The sequence below is a fragment of the Sylvia atricapilla genome, chromosome 24, assembly GCF_009819655.1.
Source record: "Sylvia atricapilla isolate bSylAtr1 chromosome 24, bSylAtr1.pri, whole genome shotgun sequence".
NCBI classification, from domain to species: domain Eukaryota; kingdom Metazoa; phylum Chordata; class Aves; order Passeriformes; family Sylviidae; genus Sylvia; species Sylvia atricapilla.
The window spans coordinates 3,758,603-3,777,080 of NC_089163.1; the positions used below are offsets into that span (position 1 = coordinate 3,758,603).

The window sequence follows — 18,478 nt, forward strand, 5'->3', positions numbered from 1 at the left end:
GCGGACGGAGCCGGCGGGAGAGCGGCGGGTGCGGAGGGAACGGGAGAACCGAGGGGGCCCGGGGCAGGAAAGGGCAGGAACGGAGGGAACGGGAGAACCGAGGGGGCCCGGGGCAGGAAAGGGCAGGAACGGAGGGAACGGGAGAACCGAGGGGGCCCGGGGCAGGAAAGGGCAGGAACGGAGGGAACGGGAGAACCGAGGGGGCCCGGGGCAGGAAAGGGCAGGAACGGAGGGAACGGGAGGGCCGAGGGGGATCCGAGGATACGGACGGGGGGAAAGGGGAGGAACGGGAGAGCCAAGCGGGATCGCGGGCTCCGGGGGTCCCCGCGGAGCCGGCCGTGACCCCGCCGTCTCCCCGCAGGTTCCGAACGACCCGCGGAGGCTGCGGGAGCTGCTGGAGGTCCGGCAGCGGCAGCTGCGGTCCCGCATGGCCGCCTGCGAGGAGCTGCGGGCGGCGCTGGCTGCGCTGCGGGCGGCGCTGAGCCCCGGCCCGGCGGGCGGCGAGGGGCCCTGAGGAGCCCCGGCGGCGGCAGCCAGGATCGGCCCCGCGGAACGGAGCGGGGCTTCGGGGCTCCGGGCGGTGCCGGGGGAGCACAGCGCCCGCTGACGGCAGCGCTCCCCCGCCGTGGCCTTGGAGCTCGCTGCGTCTCGTGCCTTATTATCGCATTAAATTTACACTCCAAAATAAAGCGAGACGGGCCGGGTCTGTATCTCCACATCCCTCCCCCGGGTGCTCTGAGGAGGAGGCGCGGCCCCAGCGCCCGGCTGTGCCCAAGGCTGGTCCTTCCCGGGCCACAAACCCCGCAGCGGTCGGTCCGTGCGCCGCCGGCCCTGGAGCAGGAACCAGCTCTGCGACGGGAGAAGCCTCAGTGCTGGGCTCCAGCTCCCAGCCACACCGCACAGCACCAGAGCTGCCGAGCGGGGCCAGCGCTGGGTGAAGGAGCAGGGTGAAAAGGCAAACTCTGCCTTTCAGGGTTGGAATTCTTCTTCCTTAGGGGACAGGGCAGGATGCTCACACTCCTCTCCCACTGAATACTCTCAGGAAAAACTATTATAACACAATGTTTAAATAAGCATTTAATTAGGATTCCATTAGTATTAATATTGCTTTCAATTCCAAAAAGGTTAATTTCCACTTCTTTGCAGATATTTCAAAGTACAATATTAACTTCATACAAAATGAGCAATTAAGCAAACACCATTATTTTCACATTCTTCAAAAAATACAAATTCATATTTACTCTTTTGGGTTTTGGAGATGCTCTTCCTTTGGAAGTACTGTACCTGTAACTAACATCTTCACATTGCTCAATGTAAGCACATTTGTTCCCACGTTTCAGAGTTAAATAAATTCCTTTATCACCATACACACATTCTTGAGAAACTGGGGTTTAGTTCAGCTGTGTCCAAAGCCCCAGGCAGTGCAGCCCCCCAGCCCCCAGAGCTCAGCTGGAGCTGGAGCTGCCCCCGGCGTGGAGCCAGGCTGGGGTTTGGGCTGGGAGAGGCAAAACAGAGCAGGGTCAGCCTGAGCAGAGGGAGGACAAGAGTCACAAACCAGGAACACCAGCGACTGCAACTACAGCACTGCAAACACACCCTCGAGTCTGCTGGGAAAGGTCATGTGAAAAAAACTTTTTTTTTTTTTAAGAAAAAAGTAGAAACTGCATTTATTTGAGAAAGTGTACACTGCATAATGAACCAAATTTTGGCCAGCTTGCACACCACTGCAGCATGGTGTGGGGTTTCACCTAGTTCCAAAAACACACACTTAGACTATGTACACTACTACATAAATATCCAGTTTAATTTGCATTTCTCAGTGCAGACACAGAATCCAACTTCTAGAACATGTGATAGATATCAAGACAAGACACAAAAAAGTTAAAAGTTCAGCCCTGTCCATGAGAATTGACTACAGGTAACATTTATAAAAACTTGACATTGCTTCCAAAATATGTTACGGAAAAAAAAATAGTATACAATTAAAAACTCTGCAGTCAGAAATCCATAGGGTTTATTAAAGACATGCTCTTTTTTTGTCTTACAGTCCAAACTGACTCCCAACAGTTCTGCCCAGCTAGCTCAGGTAACTCCTGCCAGGAACTTATCCCCCACAGATCTCAAACCATTTTGGAGACAGCAAACACCCTGTCCTCATGCGGTGGGGAGGATCCGAGGCAGTGCCAGGTCCTGTGCCTTGCCTGGTGTCACCCAGCCAGCGGTGGCAGCAAGGACGTGACACCAGAGCTGCTCTGCCCCACTGACCTGCTGCCTCACCTCAGCAACACCCCAGCAACAGCTGCTCATCTGCAATCAGCTCCAAGGACAGCTAGGCTGGGCTCAGCTCCCCCTGCAGCTCCGTGCCAAGGCTGGCTCCAGCTCTGAGCCCAGTTTCTCCCGGAGTGGGAGCGCTGTAAACACGTCACAGCGTCGCTGCAGAGCAAGGACATCGTTGTGGATGGCTACACGGCCATGCCACCCTCAAGAAATAAGGCAGTAACAGGACATCAGAAACCATCTTGAGGACAAATTTCAAAGGTGCAACATGCCTGTTTGAAAGCAGCTCGTCACTTTGTGTTCCCACGTGGGTGACAGGACGGGGACAGGGGAAGAAGGACACACGCCAAGGGACACAGCATGTCCAACAGGAGCGACAAGCAGCCCCCAGAAAGCGTGAGAGAAAAGGCTGCTGAAGCACAGTGCTCTCAGAGGGTTATTTGCATAGATTGGACGTTTGCTAACGATGCATAATTTGTCTGGGGCACGGGGGGAAGGGCAGCACAGCACCCAGCACACCTGTTCTGTCAGACAGACACACACAGACCACGCAGGACAAAGATCTTTAGCTACAGGTATTGCACCAAGTTAAGTGCTCATCTTTGCACACCCCTGTTAACTTTTACTCAGAGCAAAAATAAACTTTGTGAAAGTATATACAAAAGAAATTGCAGCAATTGGGTTAAAGATAAAATAACCTAAAGTGCATTTTAGATACCAGTATGAGGTTCTGCGAACTTGTCTTCCTGGGCACACTCAGCACTACACAAGTGTCCAACTCGTACTTTGTCCCATGTAAATCAGTACCAGCATTCAATCAGTGCTGATTTTCTACCCCAGCCCCCCACCCCCCACCTACAAGCACAAAAAGCAATTTCTCCAACCTTCAGCTGCACACCAAGTCTGCTTGCTTGGCGACCAAAGCCACCAAAGTCAGTAACTTGACCCCTTCCACATGTTTAAGCTTCTACACCCATCTAGAAACTATGAGTGACCAAGTAAACCCCCACTAGCACAAAACAGGTGACCTAGAGCAGTGCAGTTCTGCCCTCTGACTGATAATTCAAGGGGTTTGTGCAGACTTTGTGGAGGCAGGCATGCTGTTCCCAGAGGCTCCAGCACATTAACCCTTCTCTGGGAATCCAATGTCTCACCACATCTGTAAGGGCAGAAACTCTCCCTTTTATAACCATGGAATAATAGTGAATATGCTAAATGCTGGGGCAGCAAGGAGAGGACAGGAAAAAATCTCTGGCCTTGCAGAATCTCAGGGCTTTGCTGCAGCTGCCCTTGGATCTCCTCCCATCCCAGCATGGCACAGACTGCCCTGGAGCACAGTCTGATCACACACTACTGGGGATGATGCAAATGTGAAAACATCTCAGACACACGCAGCACAAACACTCTGGAAAGCAGATGGAGGACAAACAACAAAAGCACACACCTGTGAAATGCAGTGGATGCACAGCCTGTGTGCTCACAGAATCACATGCTCCTGCCTCAGTACAAGCTCTAACCAGTTCCACCTGAATTGCAGCCTGCCTGATGCATGTGTAAGAGGGCACTGGCAAACCCAATGCACCAAAGAATCAGCAGGACATAGTGCTTTTCCTGGAACACAACAACAACAACAACAACAACAAAACCCAGTAACTGTGAAGAGAAACAGCAGAGATTGACCCTGGGCACTGCTGCCCATCACTGCAGCTCCACATTGAGCTTCCCAATCCAGAGACTTTGGTAGCTTCTTCTACTCATTTCGGTCACAAAAGAGTTTCTGAAGATGCTCTCTGGTCCAACCAGAAGCGTGTTTTTGACTAAGTCATAAGTAGCAAAAGTAAAAAAGCCTCCCTGAAGGCTGTGAAGGCTCAGAAGCAGTTGCTAAGTTGCCCAGCTGTCACAGTGCGGGCCACATCTGGGACCCTTGTCCCCCATCAGAGGTAACCCCCACAACTCCTGGAGAATCTTCACACTCCTGCATCAGCAGATCCCACAGGCACACATCCACACCCACCCACCCTCCAACACCACAGCTGCACTTCACCAAAGAAAATGCCTGAGGCCAGAGAGGCACCAGGGACCCCCACACAGCTCCAGGCAGTGCTCACTCCCCTCCCTAAAGTGGAGCTCTATGCACAGTGGCTGGCAGGAGACTCCTCTGCAAGGCCAATCCCAACCATGCAGGCTTGGGACTGTGTTTTGTGTGTTCAAAGCAGTTCTTGCTGCCATGCAACCCAACTGCAGCACAAAATGAAGCTGTAGGAGAAAAGCAAAGAGACCACTACCTCACTGCCCTCCAAGGATTGCCATTACAGCAACAAAACAAGAAATGCTTTGTTAATAAGTTTTGCGGATGCCAAACCTTGTTGCTGCAGGACTTACAGCCCTGCCACAACAGCCCTGCCACACTCCCAGAGGAAACACCACCAGCACGTGTGGCCAGCCCTGGAGTTTATCATCCCTGCAGCTGCCAACAGCCAGCTCTCTGCCCCAGCACAGACACACAGCATGTCCCAGGCACAGAGTGTTCCTGGCAAACCCTCTGCCCTCACAGGACATGGTTCTGTCCCCTCTGCACTTCCCCAGAAGGAGCTGGCCAGGAGGGGAAGGCCAGCTCCCTTCAGTCCCTTCCAGCCACGCCTGGGCAGTGCATTCTCAGGGGAACAGCACGAGGGGTTGTGCTCTCAGTCCCAGTGATGGTCAGGCCACACTGAGCGTGTGACAGGAGGATCAAACACCTGCTGATCACCAGGCAGCACTCACAGGGCTCTCCCCTCCCCAGGGATGCAGAGAGCAGCTCTGATCAAACACCAAGAGTGAAAGATCTCTATCCACTACAGTTTGCATTCCTAAACTGAGTGCAGGGACACTCCCCACTAATTGGCTTACAGTCATTATCTTTGTATCTCACTAATGACAACACTGTAAACTGAATAAAGACTATTTAATATTCTTTCCTTTAACACAAGAAGACTGACAGCCAAAGCCAGAAAGATGGATAAAAACTATAAAATTACATCTTTTAAAATAATGCAGCATAAATAAACCATTTAGAATGAGACTGCATTTATTGCAACATTACAGGCTTTTTGGTGGAAGGGAGGGTTTGGATTTGATTTACCCTGAGTAGGTTAGAATATAGACTCTCAGTTTGATATGAAAAACTATTCTGTCGAGTAACATCTTTTAGTCAAGAAATAGCCCCGTGCACAAAAAGCTGGCATTGCAGTAGGCTGGAGGCAGAGTCAGGCAGAAATTATATAGCTCACTGGAAAAAAAAACCCAAAAAGAAGCACGTGTGGAGAACTGAAGGACAGACTCACTGAATTCAAACTGAATTTATGTTGAATCTTTCTCAAAATTTTCTTAAGGGCTGTTCTTCACAAAAGATGAGAGTAACCAGCAAAGGCACCGTGCTCCTGATTGAACAGTCCCAGGGTTAGGATGATGACTTTGTTGCTGAACAGAGCCTAAGAAATCAAAAGAGCAGCAGGCACCAACCTGACCACACCTGGGACTCACTGTACCCTTTGGAGAGGCCCAGAAAACAGACTCTGGAGCCAGAGCCAGCAGCGGCTCCAACTGTGCTTCCATGTTGTGATACAGTGTCTGCAACACACTTGAGCCCTAGTGGAATTAAATGAACAGATCTATTAGGGGCACAGAATACCTGTGCCCTGCTGAAATGAACACCCCCAAAGCTCCTGGAGGCTTTAGTAAGAGCTTAAGTACACAGCAAAACCAGGCACCAGCTCCTCATCAGGTATGTGACAATCGCCTTCAAATCCCACTGCAGATAAACCCTCTCCCCAGCTATGCCATTTCCTCCCCTGCAGCCTCCTTTCCTGGGCTCCCCTTTAGTGCATGGTTAGTAGAGACATCAGAGACAGGAGAAAACTAGAGACCCAAGAAGTTGTAACAAAGACCCACTTGCTGCCAGTACCTTAATCCCAAAAGTAAGTGATGTGCAATTGGAGACAAAGTAACCCCCCTTTTCCTTTTAAAAATCATTTTGCACACGAGTAACCTTAACTTCTGTGTTCACATATGACAAGCAAAAGTGACAGACAGTGCAGCCAAAACAGTTCATATATAACTTAGCTATTTCTTTTTTTTTTTTTTTTTTTTTTTTACCTTTTCTTTTTTAAAGATAGAATCTCAAAGGTGGATGTACCTGGGACGTGACTAAGATGACATCCGTGAAGCAGAAATAAGCCACAAAACTTCCAAAGAGGAAGGAATAAGAATCGATCCTTCAGTTTCTGCTTCTAAGGAGAAGGGTTTTACCCTCCAGGTGCAAAGGAAAAATCTGGAACATCTTCACTTAGAGAAGCTGCTATTCAAACCAATTTCTTCCTCACCCTGCAGTAGTGCTTCGATTGGAATTATATTAGACGGGGTTTCAGGGCTTTGGAGGGACAGGAAGTCCGATACATCCATGGCACTTAATGTTTCAGTCTGGGAGTCTGAAGGGTTAACTATCTGACTGCTCTGCCCACAAGGAGGAGGAGCAGAGGAGGGAGGAAAGGTCTGAGGCTGCAGCTGGGAAGCTGGCTGCTCCAAAGTTTTTGAATCAGGCGAGGAACATTCCTTCTTAACGGTGGAGGTGGCTTTGTCCTTGGCAGAGTCTCGGCAGGCACACTGGCACTGGCAGGCCTCCTCCTGCTTTATAATAATAACAGGAACGCTGAGACCAATCTGCTGAACGGGGTTTCCTGAAGGTGAAACAAAGACAAAACACAATGGAACTACATAATTTCACAGCAGGGAGAGAGAAATCAGCTTGGTTGAATTAGTTCAGTGTCACGCTTACCTGTGTTACCAGCTACTGGTAATGCAGTGGTAAAAAACACCTTTTCTACTACTTTTGGAACTTGTGGCTTTAAAGAAAAAAGAAAGAAAAAAAAAAGAAAAAAGTGTGAATTGACTCGAATCAAATTAATATTGTTCAAATTCTAAACAGCTATATACATATTCCAAAGAGACACACAGGAAAACTGGGCTCAAAGTATTGTTTCAGTGGTCCTAAATATCAGGCATAACATCCTCTGCATTATTTGCTGGCAAACTGAGCCTGTGGGTTTTGACAATCCAATAACTGAATTCTTAAACACTGCTCTGTGTGCTCCCACTGCCTGTACCTGCAGCCACTCACTCGTGTCCACCTACAGCTGAGAGCCTGAAGTGCCACCAGTACTGTCAAAGAGAAAACCCCTGAAGTTTCAGCTATCCAGATTTACTGGAAAACCACAAACTTTCTCTTTTCATTAAAACTCTTCTCATTATCAGTCAAATTTAGGTAGAGACAGAGATTACAAAATGCCTAAATACAACCTTTATATAGAGTCTTTTGTGCTTCTATGCATTAAAGTAATATATTAAGGCCCATGTGTATCTCCAGGACTGGTGGTGCCCTGTGCTGGATAAACACACAGTTACCTGCTGGCAGAAGTCCACCACGAGGAGAAAGAAGGAAGAAAGATCTTTCTGCACCCTGGTTTCTCTGCTCTGCTTATCTCCCTGTCTATTCCAGGGGCTGCACTGCTGATGTGTATACACATTAACACAACAAGAATTATACCACACTGCATCCTGGGGTTTATCTTACAGGTTTAACCCCCTCCCTTTTCAAAAGCAAAAGCTTTAGTAGGAATGGTCCAAGCTGTTCCAAAGCCCTCCTGGATGTACTGACCATTTGTTCTTGGCTTTGTGGGGAGCCAGTGGCACCGTTTAAGATCCATTGTAAGTTCTGCTCTCCCATGACAATGCTGGACTGCAGAATGGCGGTGCTTGGAGAAGGTGTAATGGTTATAGTGGGGTTACTGGTCAAAACAGGGTTTGCACCAACAGGCACAGTCTGAACCACAGCTGGCAGGGGCTCAGCTGCACTGGGGGCTGTGGGGGCAGGAGCCCCAGCAACCACTGACAGTCCCTGCACCATGGGCTGCTGAGGAGGCTGGGTGTGCTGCAGGAAGTCCTGGTGACCGCCCGCAAACGGTGTGCTGTGAGGAACAGGCACTTCTGGGGATTGTAAAACAGTTGCAGGGTTCCCAAACGCAGCTGGCTGTGAGCTGGGCGCTCTGGAGGAGGGAGCGGCGGGGGCTGCCGAGGCTTGCAGCGCTGCCTGGGCGGGCTCAGGGAGGCCGAGCTGCAGGACCAAGGGGAGGGACAAGGAGGCTGCGTCTGCTGCTGGGGGCGGGACCGCAGCCACCGAGTCCGCGTCGCCGTTAAACCCTTCAATCAAGGGAGCTGCTGAAAGAGAAACAGAGAAAAGAGAAATACATCCCTTCTCGTCGAGTCTGAATGAAGTGCTTTTTCAATGAACTTATCGGCTTGCTGATGGATTTTTTGCCAAGTAAAGCATTACCATCACTAGTGCTCAAAAACAATCCTAGACAAGGAAATCTGAAAGTAGCGACAAATTCAGGAAGTTTGTAACACCAGGCTCTACACTGAGTCTGATCAGGCTCATCAGCTCTCTCTAATGAGCCTTTTATCAGCCAGGTTGTGCAGCAACTTCAAGAAGGAAATTTGGAAACAGGATGATGTGGGCTGCTTGAGAGCTCCAGTACTGCAGGACAGAGTGCTGGTCACCTCCCCTGTCACTCACCATCTGTGAACACCACGCAGCCCAACACCAGTGAATTCCAACACTGAAGTTAAAGTTCTTTTTGCTTCTTAGAGTTATGAAATGCTGGATTCAGTACACGCATGCAGAGCTGTGAAAAAATTCTCTTAAAATAGCAGTGCAGCTACAACTGGTACCTGTCTGCTGAGAGTCATCCTGATTTGCAGTGTGGTCTGGGCTCTGAAACATAGACTCAAAGATGCTTGCTGGTGAGATTGTACTGAGGTCCTGCCCATGTGTCTGACAAACAGAAAACAAAGAGGAAGACATCAGACAATGTTGTACCTCAGGTGTCCACAAACCCAAGTCAAGCAGTGTCAGAAACACTCCTCCAAAAGAACCAGCCACCTTCAGGAATGGCAACACACATAAATCTTCCATGCTATAAATTCACACCTAGTTTTTATTGCCTGTAACCAAATTTAACAACATAATGAGCAAACCTCTACAAAAATAAGTTAACTGCTTCAAAAGTAAAATATATTCCTCTGCATTCACACTTTGTTTAACCCTTATTTTTCTGCATCCACAGTTTCTTTAACCCTTATTTCTTGCAGTACTCCATTAGAAACAGATATTAACTGGCTGCTTGCAGAACCTTTTCTAGAGCAAAAAAAATTAGCTCTGTTTAGACTGTATCCTGAACTATGCAATTCTAGTCTCCCACACTGCTTGAGGAGCAGAATACACACCAGAGCTGCACCCTGCTCAGTACAAAGAACAACATCTCCTCAAAGAACAGTCTCCTCAGCATCTCATTTTCCTCTGTGTAAAATCTAAGCTCAGTCAACACTTATCAAGAAGCAAGGACACTGTTCTGGTAAAATCAGAAGCAGAGCTTTCTACAGCAGGTTGAACTAAGCACATTTTGGAGGACAAAATCAGAACTCAAATGAGGATGAGGCAATTCCAGGACAGTAACTCACTGGATTAGAGTTCTCCCGCAATTCTGAATCTGTTGATATGAGGCTTAAATCACTCAGACAAAGTGAGTGACTTGTATCCTGTGAAAAACAAAAACAGTTTGAATTATATTTTAAAGGAAGAATGTCAGGGATGTTTTAAATTACTTCTGAGAGTCCTCTGCTTATATGGGACCCAGATCTCTGTTCTAAAATCAAAGGAGCAAGATTTTTAAGCAAAGGATTTAGCAGGTATCAAGAATTCTTAACATGTCTGTCAAAGTACTTCCAAAAAGTCATATAACCCAGAATTTTATAATAGCATAGGAACAAATAAACTTTTAGAAAATAAAAAAAAAAAATTAAACCTTCCCAGTATGTATTTTTAGTTAGTATCTATTTTACTTCACATGTTTACCCCACAATATTAATTCCAGCTGAAGCACACACGAGGAAACCCTAATGGACACAACTGCCCACATGCACATGTGGCAAAGTGAGTTTGAAAATCCCAGTCTTAAATGCTACACCTTAAGAACAAGCTGCAGATCAAATTATTTTTCCTCAAGGTATGGTTTCTATCCATCTAACACAGGAGCATTAAGCAGAAGTGCTACTAACCTCAGACACATTGTTATTGGGAAGTGCATTATAGGTATGTCCCTTCTCATGACCTTTCATGTGACTCTTGAGACTGTACTGGGTACTGAAAGTCTTCTCACAACCGTTGCTGGGACAGAAGAAGGGTTTCTCCCCTAGAGGCAGCACAGGACACATTTAACAGGCTTAAAAACATCCTGTCACACACTTTTAAAGCACCTGGGTGAGCAGTGTTTCATACAAACAAAATGTTGAATGCCCCTTCACACATTCAGTATTCCTGGGAGTCCTGCAGGTGAGTGCTTCCATTTCACCATGGGAACTGACACACAACACAATATTTAATTGTTATGCATCATCACTGATACATTTGTGAAAACACATTCACTGAATTCAAGATTTGTCAAGCATAAATATAACTGCATAAATGGAAAATTTGGGTTGGCATCATGCAGGAGTTTGCATTTGGCCTTTTTAAACTCGTGAGGTTCACATGGGCAAAAACCTGCCAAGGTCTCTCTGGATGCTATCCCCTCCCTCACACGTCACCTGAGCCACTCAGCTCAGTGTCACTCCCGTATTATATGAAACTATAAATCACATTAGAATTCTGAGAGTTAATATAAAATGAACAAGCTCAACTAAAGAAAAGTTTTTAAAAATAACATAGAACTTACCAGTATGTGTTCTAACATGTGTTTTGAGGTGGTGGCTTGCAGCAAAAGCCTTCCCACAGCCATCATGCTCACACCTGAATGAGACACCACAGAAGAATCAGCATCAGCTACAACCTTAAATCATGCTTTGCAATAGTCCCAGGACTCTAAAAAGCAGGCCCAAAGCTAAGCTAAGCTCTGTTAGCAATCAGGTATCTCCCAGCAGCTGCTCTGCCTGCTACACACATCACAGCAGGGCTCTGAGTAGGACTTTAAAATCCAAGCATGATGGCAGTATTTGTGGGATTCCTTCATGGAATACACATTGCATCCCAGCAGAGAGCAGCAATGTGTTTTAAAAGATGCTCATCATGGCGTAGGTCTATGTTTAAAAAACTACCTTAACTATTCTTGGCTTTTAGGACAATCACTGCAGCCACTGTTAAAGGCAGCTGTGGGAGCTGGAGAACAAACATGCTCCAATGCCAGCCAGCCACCTTCACTCATTTCTCTGAACACCAGTCCATTCAGAGCAGTAAGAGCTGCTCTTTGGCACGGGTGCCTCACTGCCTGAGCCCCAGAAGCCAGGTAAGCCACAGAACTCACCGAAATGGCTTTTCTCCTGTGTGTGTTCGAATGTGCTTCCTCAGGTCACTGTGCGTTGTGAAGTATTTGCTGCAGCCTTCTGATTCACAGTTAAATGTTTTCCCTGTGTGAAGCCTTTGATGTGCTTTCAACCTAAAAAAACATGTCCAAAAAAATCCCTCTTAGGACTGGTAGGATAAGACAGCTCTGGCCTGAGGCAAGCAAGTCATTCTTTCAGAAGTGCAGGATAGGATCAAAGGCTTAATATATCCTCAGAAGAAGGTAATGAGCCTGTGGAAGTGACTGCTACCAGTTCCAAAACTCTCCAACAAGTCTGAGAGACCCCTGTGTTCATGCACCACCTTCAGTGCTATTGGAATATAAAGAAGTCACCACAGTTCTGTCATCCTACCCTTTGGACAGCATTGCCACACTTGAGGGGTTTATATTCATACCTATACATGGAAGAAGCAAAACAATTGTATTCAAACACAAAGGAGATGCAACTTGCAGAACAGCAACAGCAATACATAAAAGGAAACTTGCCAGAGCCTTCTCACCTGTAGTGTTGAAAACTCTCTCACCTGTACAGTGTTGAATACCTCTCACCTGTACGATGTTGAAAACTCTCTCATCTGTACAGGGTTAAACATCCCTCACCTGCACAATGTTGAACACTCCTCACTTGTACAGTATGTTGAACACTTTCTCACCTGTACAGTGTTGAACACTCTCTCACCTTTAGTGTTAAACACCCCTCACCTGCACAGTGTGTTAAACACCCTCTCACCTGCACAGTGTGTTAAACACCCTCTCACCTGCACAGTGTGTCAAACACCCTCTCACCTGCACAGTGTGTCAAACACCCTCTCACCTGCACAGTGTGTCAAACACCCTCTCACCTGCACAGTGTGTCAAACACCCTCTCACCTGCACAGTGTGTCAAACACCCTCTCACCTGCACAGTGTGTCAAACACCCCTCACCTGTACAGTGTGTCGAACACCCTTCACCTGCACAGTGTGTTAAACACCCTCTCACCTGTACAGTGTGTTAAACACCCCTCACCTGCACAGTGTGTTAAACACCCCTCACCTGCACAGTGTGTTAAACACCCCTCACCTGCACAGTGTGTTAAACACCCTCTCACCTGCACAGTGTGTCAAACACCCCTCACCTGTACAGTGTGTCGAACACCCTTCACCTGCACAGTGTGTTAAACACCCCTCACCTGCACAGTGTGTTAAACACCCCTCACCTGCACAGTGTGTTAAACACCCTCTCACTTGCACAGTGTGTTAAACACCCTCTCACTTGCACAGTGTGTTAAACATCCTCTCACTTGCACAGTGTGTTAAACACCCTCTCACCTATACAGTGTGTTAAACACCCTCTCACCTGTACAGTGTGTTGAAGGCCTTCTCACAGCCCTGCACATCACACTCAAAGGGTTTCTCCTTGGTGTGCACCCTGACGTGGATTTTGAGGCTGTAGGAGGTGAGGAAGGCCTTGCCACAGCCCTCCTGGTTGCAGACAAAGGTGTACTCCCCGCGGTGGGTTTTCTGGTGCGTGCGCAGGTTGCCAGCGGTGCTGTAGGTGCGGGGACAGCCCTCAAAGGTGCACTGGTAGCGCTTCACCTGAAGGACAAAATTCTGCATTTATTATTTTCAATAATTTCTGGAGTCCAGATATGGGTGCAGTGCTTTGATGCAGCCAGACATCAAAGACAATGCAACAGATTTTGACCCCAAAGTTCCCCCAGAATATTTGCTGCTGCTTAATTCTCTGACAACATTTCTGCTGTGCTCTGTGAGGAAGGAGTGGCACATGGGAAAGCAGCTGGCCTTGCAGAACAGGAATCTAACAAAAGGGGGAGAAGGAAAAAACATAATCCAAAATTTTTCTAGCTAAAAATCTGATAATACAGTTGGAAAGAACACTGAGGTGTTATCAAACCTTGCGCTACCTGCATGTGTAGCACCTGCACTTCAGCTTGATGCTTCCTGCAGAACTACTTATTTGTGGAGCAGGGAGACAAAGGAAAATGCACTGTCACAATGCTCAATCCCACTGCTCTGCGTGCTGAATTCCCATCAACACCTTGAGCAAAACAGTTTTTACCATCTCCCATGGTCTAACCACCAGTCCATTGATTACTTCCCTTTATCCCAAAACAGCCTTAACTGAGCCTTGCCCTTTCCTTCTGTCCTACTCCAACAGTCAGGGCCTCAAGTGTAATGGATCACACTTGGTCACAAGGACACCCCAATTAAGGTGTCACAGATTTCTCCATAAGCCATTGAGATTCCCCAGGACAATTTCACATGGAACTAGATTTGGTACTTCTGCAACAGGCACAAGAGATCGTTTAGAAGCCTCCAGTGTGCAAGTGGTAACACCCAATGAAATCTCATCCTCTCTTGTGAAGCAAAAGGAATACACCTCCTGATCTGCCTGAATAAAGTTATCCTCCACCATTTAATTACCAGACTGAAGCTTTCATTTGACTGTTAAAGTTCAGAAACCTCAACACCTAAAGGTGATGGAGGAGCCCAAGAGAGGACTTGGCAAGTCACACCAGCTCCAAATCAGGTTCTAGAAAGAGAAACAGTTTCTTGGTTACTCCCAACCTGTTTTGTAGGGGACAAAAATGCCATCAGGACCCCTTTAAGAAAATTCTGTAAAGCTGAATAGATCTTTTGTGTATCTCAATCCATGGTCTCTTGTTGCTCCCACAAAAGGCTGGCATTCACCTTCACCCTGCCTCAATAAAACCTTCATATTTGGAGAACATTAAACCCTCCTGTGAGACATACAAGTGACCTTTACCCAAGGCACAGAAATGCCACAATGTGCTGGGTTTGGCTGTGATAGAGCTTGTTTTCTTCACTCGTGTAGAGCATGTTCTGGATTTGGGGCTGACACAGGGCTGATGATACAGAGATGGAATTTTTTAGTCCTTTCTCCTTCTGCCCTACCAGCAAGGGGCTGGGGGTGCACAGGGAGTGGGGAGGGGACACAGCCAGGACAGCTGACCCTGACTGATCCAGGGATATCCCAGACCATGTACAGAAATAGAAAGCTGGGGAAGGAGGAGGAAGGGGAAACATTTTGTGTTCCTCAGTCTCTGTTAGGTGAGCTGGTGCCTGGTTTTCCTGGGCATGGCTGAGCTCCCACCTGCCACGGGAAGAAAGGAATTCATCCCTTCACATTTTCAACTAGTCACTCAGCATTCTCAGAGAAGAGAACAGTAATTTCACTCTAAGCAATTTGGCCTTAATTTACAGTTCAAATCAGGCAGAAATTACCACTAAAGAACTGCAGCATGGTTACAGTGCAGTTAGGAAGTCTGGTTGTGCTGAGGCAGGCACAACACACAGAGCAGTAACACACCAACATCAGACAGCACATTTTATTGCATGAGGAGGGTACATCATCCTCCCCCAGGATCCCCAGATCCAGTACAATTCCTGTATCAGTGCTGAAGTAAATGTTCCCTGTGACAGCTTTAAGGCAGCTGGAAATTAACACTTTTATAAAACATTCCCCGCGGCACACAAGGGATCTGACACAGGCAGGAACTACCTGAAAATCAAGGGAGGTAATCTGTTAAGCTTTCTAGGTATTTACATCTAGGTCTAGAAGAAAAAGGACAGTATTGATTACAGATTAAGCTGTTTGGTTCCCAGCTGTCACTGCCTGTGTGTAAGGGAAGGTGGCAGTAACAACATCAGTTTAATGGCCTGAACTGTGACAATGGCCTTGCAGCACTCCCCCTCCCTCAAAGGCCAAATCTTTATTTCACAAATCCTTCCCAGCACACCACAGGCAGCAGCAATATCACCACCACGTCCTGAGCAAAACAAACCTTCCTGTGAAGCACCACAGCATTTAATTCTCTTCTCACATCACCACATCGACACGCTGCTCGTACACACAAAACCACCAGAGGCTGATTTGAAAGCCTCACAGAGACAGCAGCAGGAGCTCCAGGCTGCCACAGCACCCAAGCACAACAGAAAACAAACAAGGCACAGAGGCCAAGGCCTGGGCAGGCAGGACAGGGCCCAGGGACTTTGAGGACAAAGGCTGTGGCTTTTGGCCAGGGACAGTGAGCTGCTGCCTCTGCCAGGGGACGCTGGAAGAGACGTGATCCAGCATTTACCTCAGAAATGGGAACTCATTGTGCAATAGCCAACGGGGCTGGAGGAAGCAGAGCCTCACACCCTGGTTCAAAGTCTACAGTAACTGCTCTGTTTGCCTTTAACTCTTCCTGAGCTTACCACGTTGCCCCTAAATGGCTACATTTTCTGTGTCATCTCTGAACAAAGAATAACTGAATTTAAAATAGGAAAGTGTAATCATGTTTGTTCTAACCAACACAGTTACAGTGAGAGATATAACAGAATTTAAAAGAATCCAAAGATAACTAAAGTGCAAAACCTCCTTTTTAGCTTCATAATGTCTAACGCTGACCTGAAAATCTAAGACTTTAAAACAATTATCTCAAGTGTTAAAACGCTTGTAAACGTTTTGGAAGTACCAAAGAACAGAGCTGCTGATTTTCAGAGGTGACCCAGATGTTTGGGAGCTTTAGAGCTTTCCTCTCCTCACCTCCAGACAACTCATCAGACCTCTGAAACAGCAAAAAGCCCTTGCACATGTGCTCAGTGCCACTGCTTCCACATTATGGTATCACTGCCCTCTGTTCTGGTGAAATTAATTCCAGAAATGGAAAATGCATTCATATAAAGCATTTCACCAGGAAATTCCATGTCTTACAAACCTTCTCTAAAACACATGGGTGAAAAAATGGATTTAATTGCACACACAGCCACTGACCCTGTTTAGCTCCTAGCCCCTGCTCTGGGAGTTGCTCAGAGCCCCAAAAAGAGGAGAAAAAGTGAAATCCTGCAGCAGTTCCAGGCTGGAGCAGTTGATAACTTGAATAACCAGAGAAAGAGACTCAAACAGGCTCTCTGAACACACCTCAGTCCAGAAGTTCCCCAGCTGCAGAGCTGACCCCCCTCAGCCCCATTTCCTGAGCCACGATGGTGACAGTTCTGTGCTGAGGGACAGGACTCAGTGTCACAGCCAGGGCTGACACTGGCACAGACACCTGCACCCATCACCCCTCACATACCTCAGGCAGGCCAAAACAGGAGCAATAAGCTGTGCCTGAGCTGGTGTCACAGTCAACTTCCCTTTGCTCTTGCACCCAAAAAGAAGAGTCCCAAGACAAGCCCTCCCCACTATGCATCCACACAGAATTCATTAGGGAAACAGAATTAAGAGTAAACTCCATTTTAACCATGCAAGCTGACCTGAGCTTGCAAAATACATCAGATGGCAGCTTAAAGCATCCCTCTTCCTCTCACAGCCTCCCTGTGACGCAGTAAAACTACAAATACTTTAAAATTTGTCATCTCACATTTGGTACTCCAGCTCCCAGCAATGGCCTGGCCCTTGACTGTGACCTGAATGTGCTTTTCTTGAGAAAGTGGCCAATCCCAGAGCAACAGCTCAGGTTGTTCCAGCTGCCTCTGAACTCACAAAAAAAACCCCTCCTGACCAGCAGAAAACCTGAAGATCATTAAAATTACACACATCACTGACACAAACACGTGTCAGTGCCACACCCTCCTGCCATCCAGTGTCACAAAGTGCTTTCTGGCAGGGTCCTGGGGCAGCAGGTGGTGGCAGAGGGAAGAGGGATGGGCCTAGCAGCTCTGCTGGGACACGTTTCTCCCCAGCACGACAATGAGAGCAGACTTAGTGCAGGGTGATTCACTCTGTTGCATAAACCCCCTCCAAAATGAGCAAAACTACTGCCCCTCTCCTGAAAAACAGCCTTGGGAAAGGCCATTTTCAAAGCCTTTAAGGTGCACAAAACCCAGAATCACATTTACTCACTTCCTTACGCTTGGTTTCTGGGCACTCAGACTGCAAAGTGAGTGTTGCTCCTTCGATGTTTCTTGGCATGGGAGTTGAACCAGGATTTATTGTTAGATGAATCTGATCTGGAGAAATAATATGTTGCACATAACCCTGTGACATCCCTTCATGATCTGCTATTAAATGAAATCCTTCTTCATGACCCTCGGGTAAAAAAGGCAAGTGATCACCACACTGTCCTTCATCCTCCTCATCTTCCAGCACACTGTGGTCCTGCTCAATGAGCACAGTTGTCCTGTCATAAACCGTCCCGGACGAGGAGGACACCAGCCCGTTTTTGTCAGCAAACCTCATCATATTTTCATCTTGGGCTAAGTCGTCTTCCTCCGCTTCATAGTAGATGGCGTTGCCCTCGGGACTGTTCTCGCCCATGGCTCCGCGCCTCTCGCCGCGCTACCGGGAGCTCCGGCCGGAACGGCTCATCTGCAACACAAGGACGGGCGCGGGGGGGGGGTGGGTCAGGCGGCTGGGCCGGCCCGGTCCGGGCCCCGTTCCGCTCGCAGGCACAGCCCCAGGGCGGCCGGTGGCGGCGGGGCCGGGCCGGGCCGGGCCGGGCCGAACGCCGCGGTCCCGCCCCGAGCAAGGCACTACCCCCACCCCGCCCGCTCCCGCGAAGAGCCACTAAGGGTGCCTGCGCGAGCCGCGCTGCCCCGGCTCGGTTCGGCCCGTCCTTCCTCCATTCCCTCATCCCACTCACCCCCGCCCGCTCACCGGGTGCCGGCGGCGGCTCCTTCCCCGCCCCAGCGGCACCATGATCGCCGCGACCCCACTTCCGCTTCCGGCCGCGCGCGGCACGCCGGGAGCGCCGCGCCCGCCGCGGGGGCTGACGGGATAGCGGAGGACAGCGCCCCCGCGCGGCCGTGCGCCCCTCAGGGC

General features: G+C 48.4%; 1 protein-coding gene across 2 annotated transcripts; it reads right to left on the minus strand.

The window, feature by feature from the left end:
• Nucleotides 1–1,064: 1,064 nt before the first annotated feature.
• Nucleotides 1,065–18,389, minus strand: MTF1 (metal regulatory transcription factor 1). 2 transcript variants are annotated; one of them, XM_066335267.1, is made up of 11 exons: nt 18,314–18,389; nt 17,561–18,025; nt 13,046–13,284; nt 11,670–11,801; nt 11,085–11,158; nt 10,429–10,562; nt 9,832–9,909; nt 9,043–9,145; nt 7,970–8,526; nt 7,091–7,157; nt 1,065–6,992 (listed from the first exon to the last, which is right to left on the minus strand). In XM_066335267.1, exons 2-11 carry the CDS (start codon nt 17,972–17,974, stop codon nt 6,598–6,600), a joined length of 2,193 nt encoding a protein of 730 aa, XP_066191364.1. In that variant the 5' UTR covers nt 17,975–18,025; nt 18,314–18,389; the 3' UTR covers nt 1,065–6,597. The 2 variants fall into 2 exon arrangements, with proteins under 2 accessions (XP_066191364.1, XP_066191363.1); XM_066335266.1 differs by having other exon boundaries at nt 7,970–8,529.
• Nucleotides 18,390–18,478: the final 89 nt, after the last annotated feature.

Excerpts from the sequence above, each read along its gene's own strand:
- MTF1 (XM_066335266.1), bottom strand. The coding sequence starts at position 17,974 with ATGGGCGAGAACAGTCCCGAGGGCAACGCCATCTACTATGAAGCGGAG. Across the intron at positions 13,285-17,560 it reads CAGAAACCAAGCGTAAGGAA|GTGAAGCGCTACCAGTGCAC; the intron begins GTGAGTAAATGT and ends TTTGTCCTTCAG. Across the intron at positions 8,530-9,042 it reads GGATGACTCTCAGCAGACAG|CAGCTCCCTTGATTGAAGGG; the intron begins GTACCAGTTGTA and ends TTTCTCTTTCAG.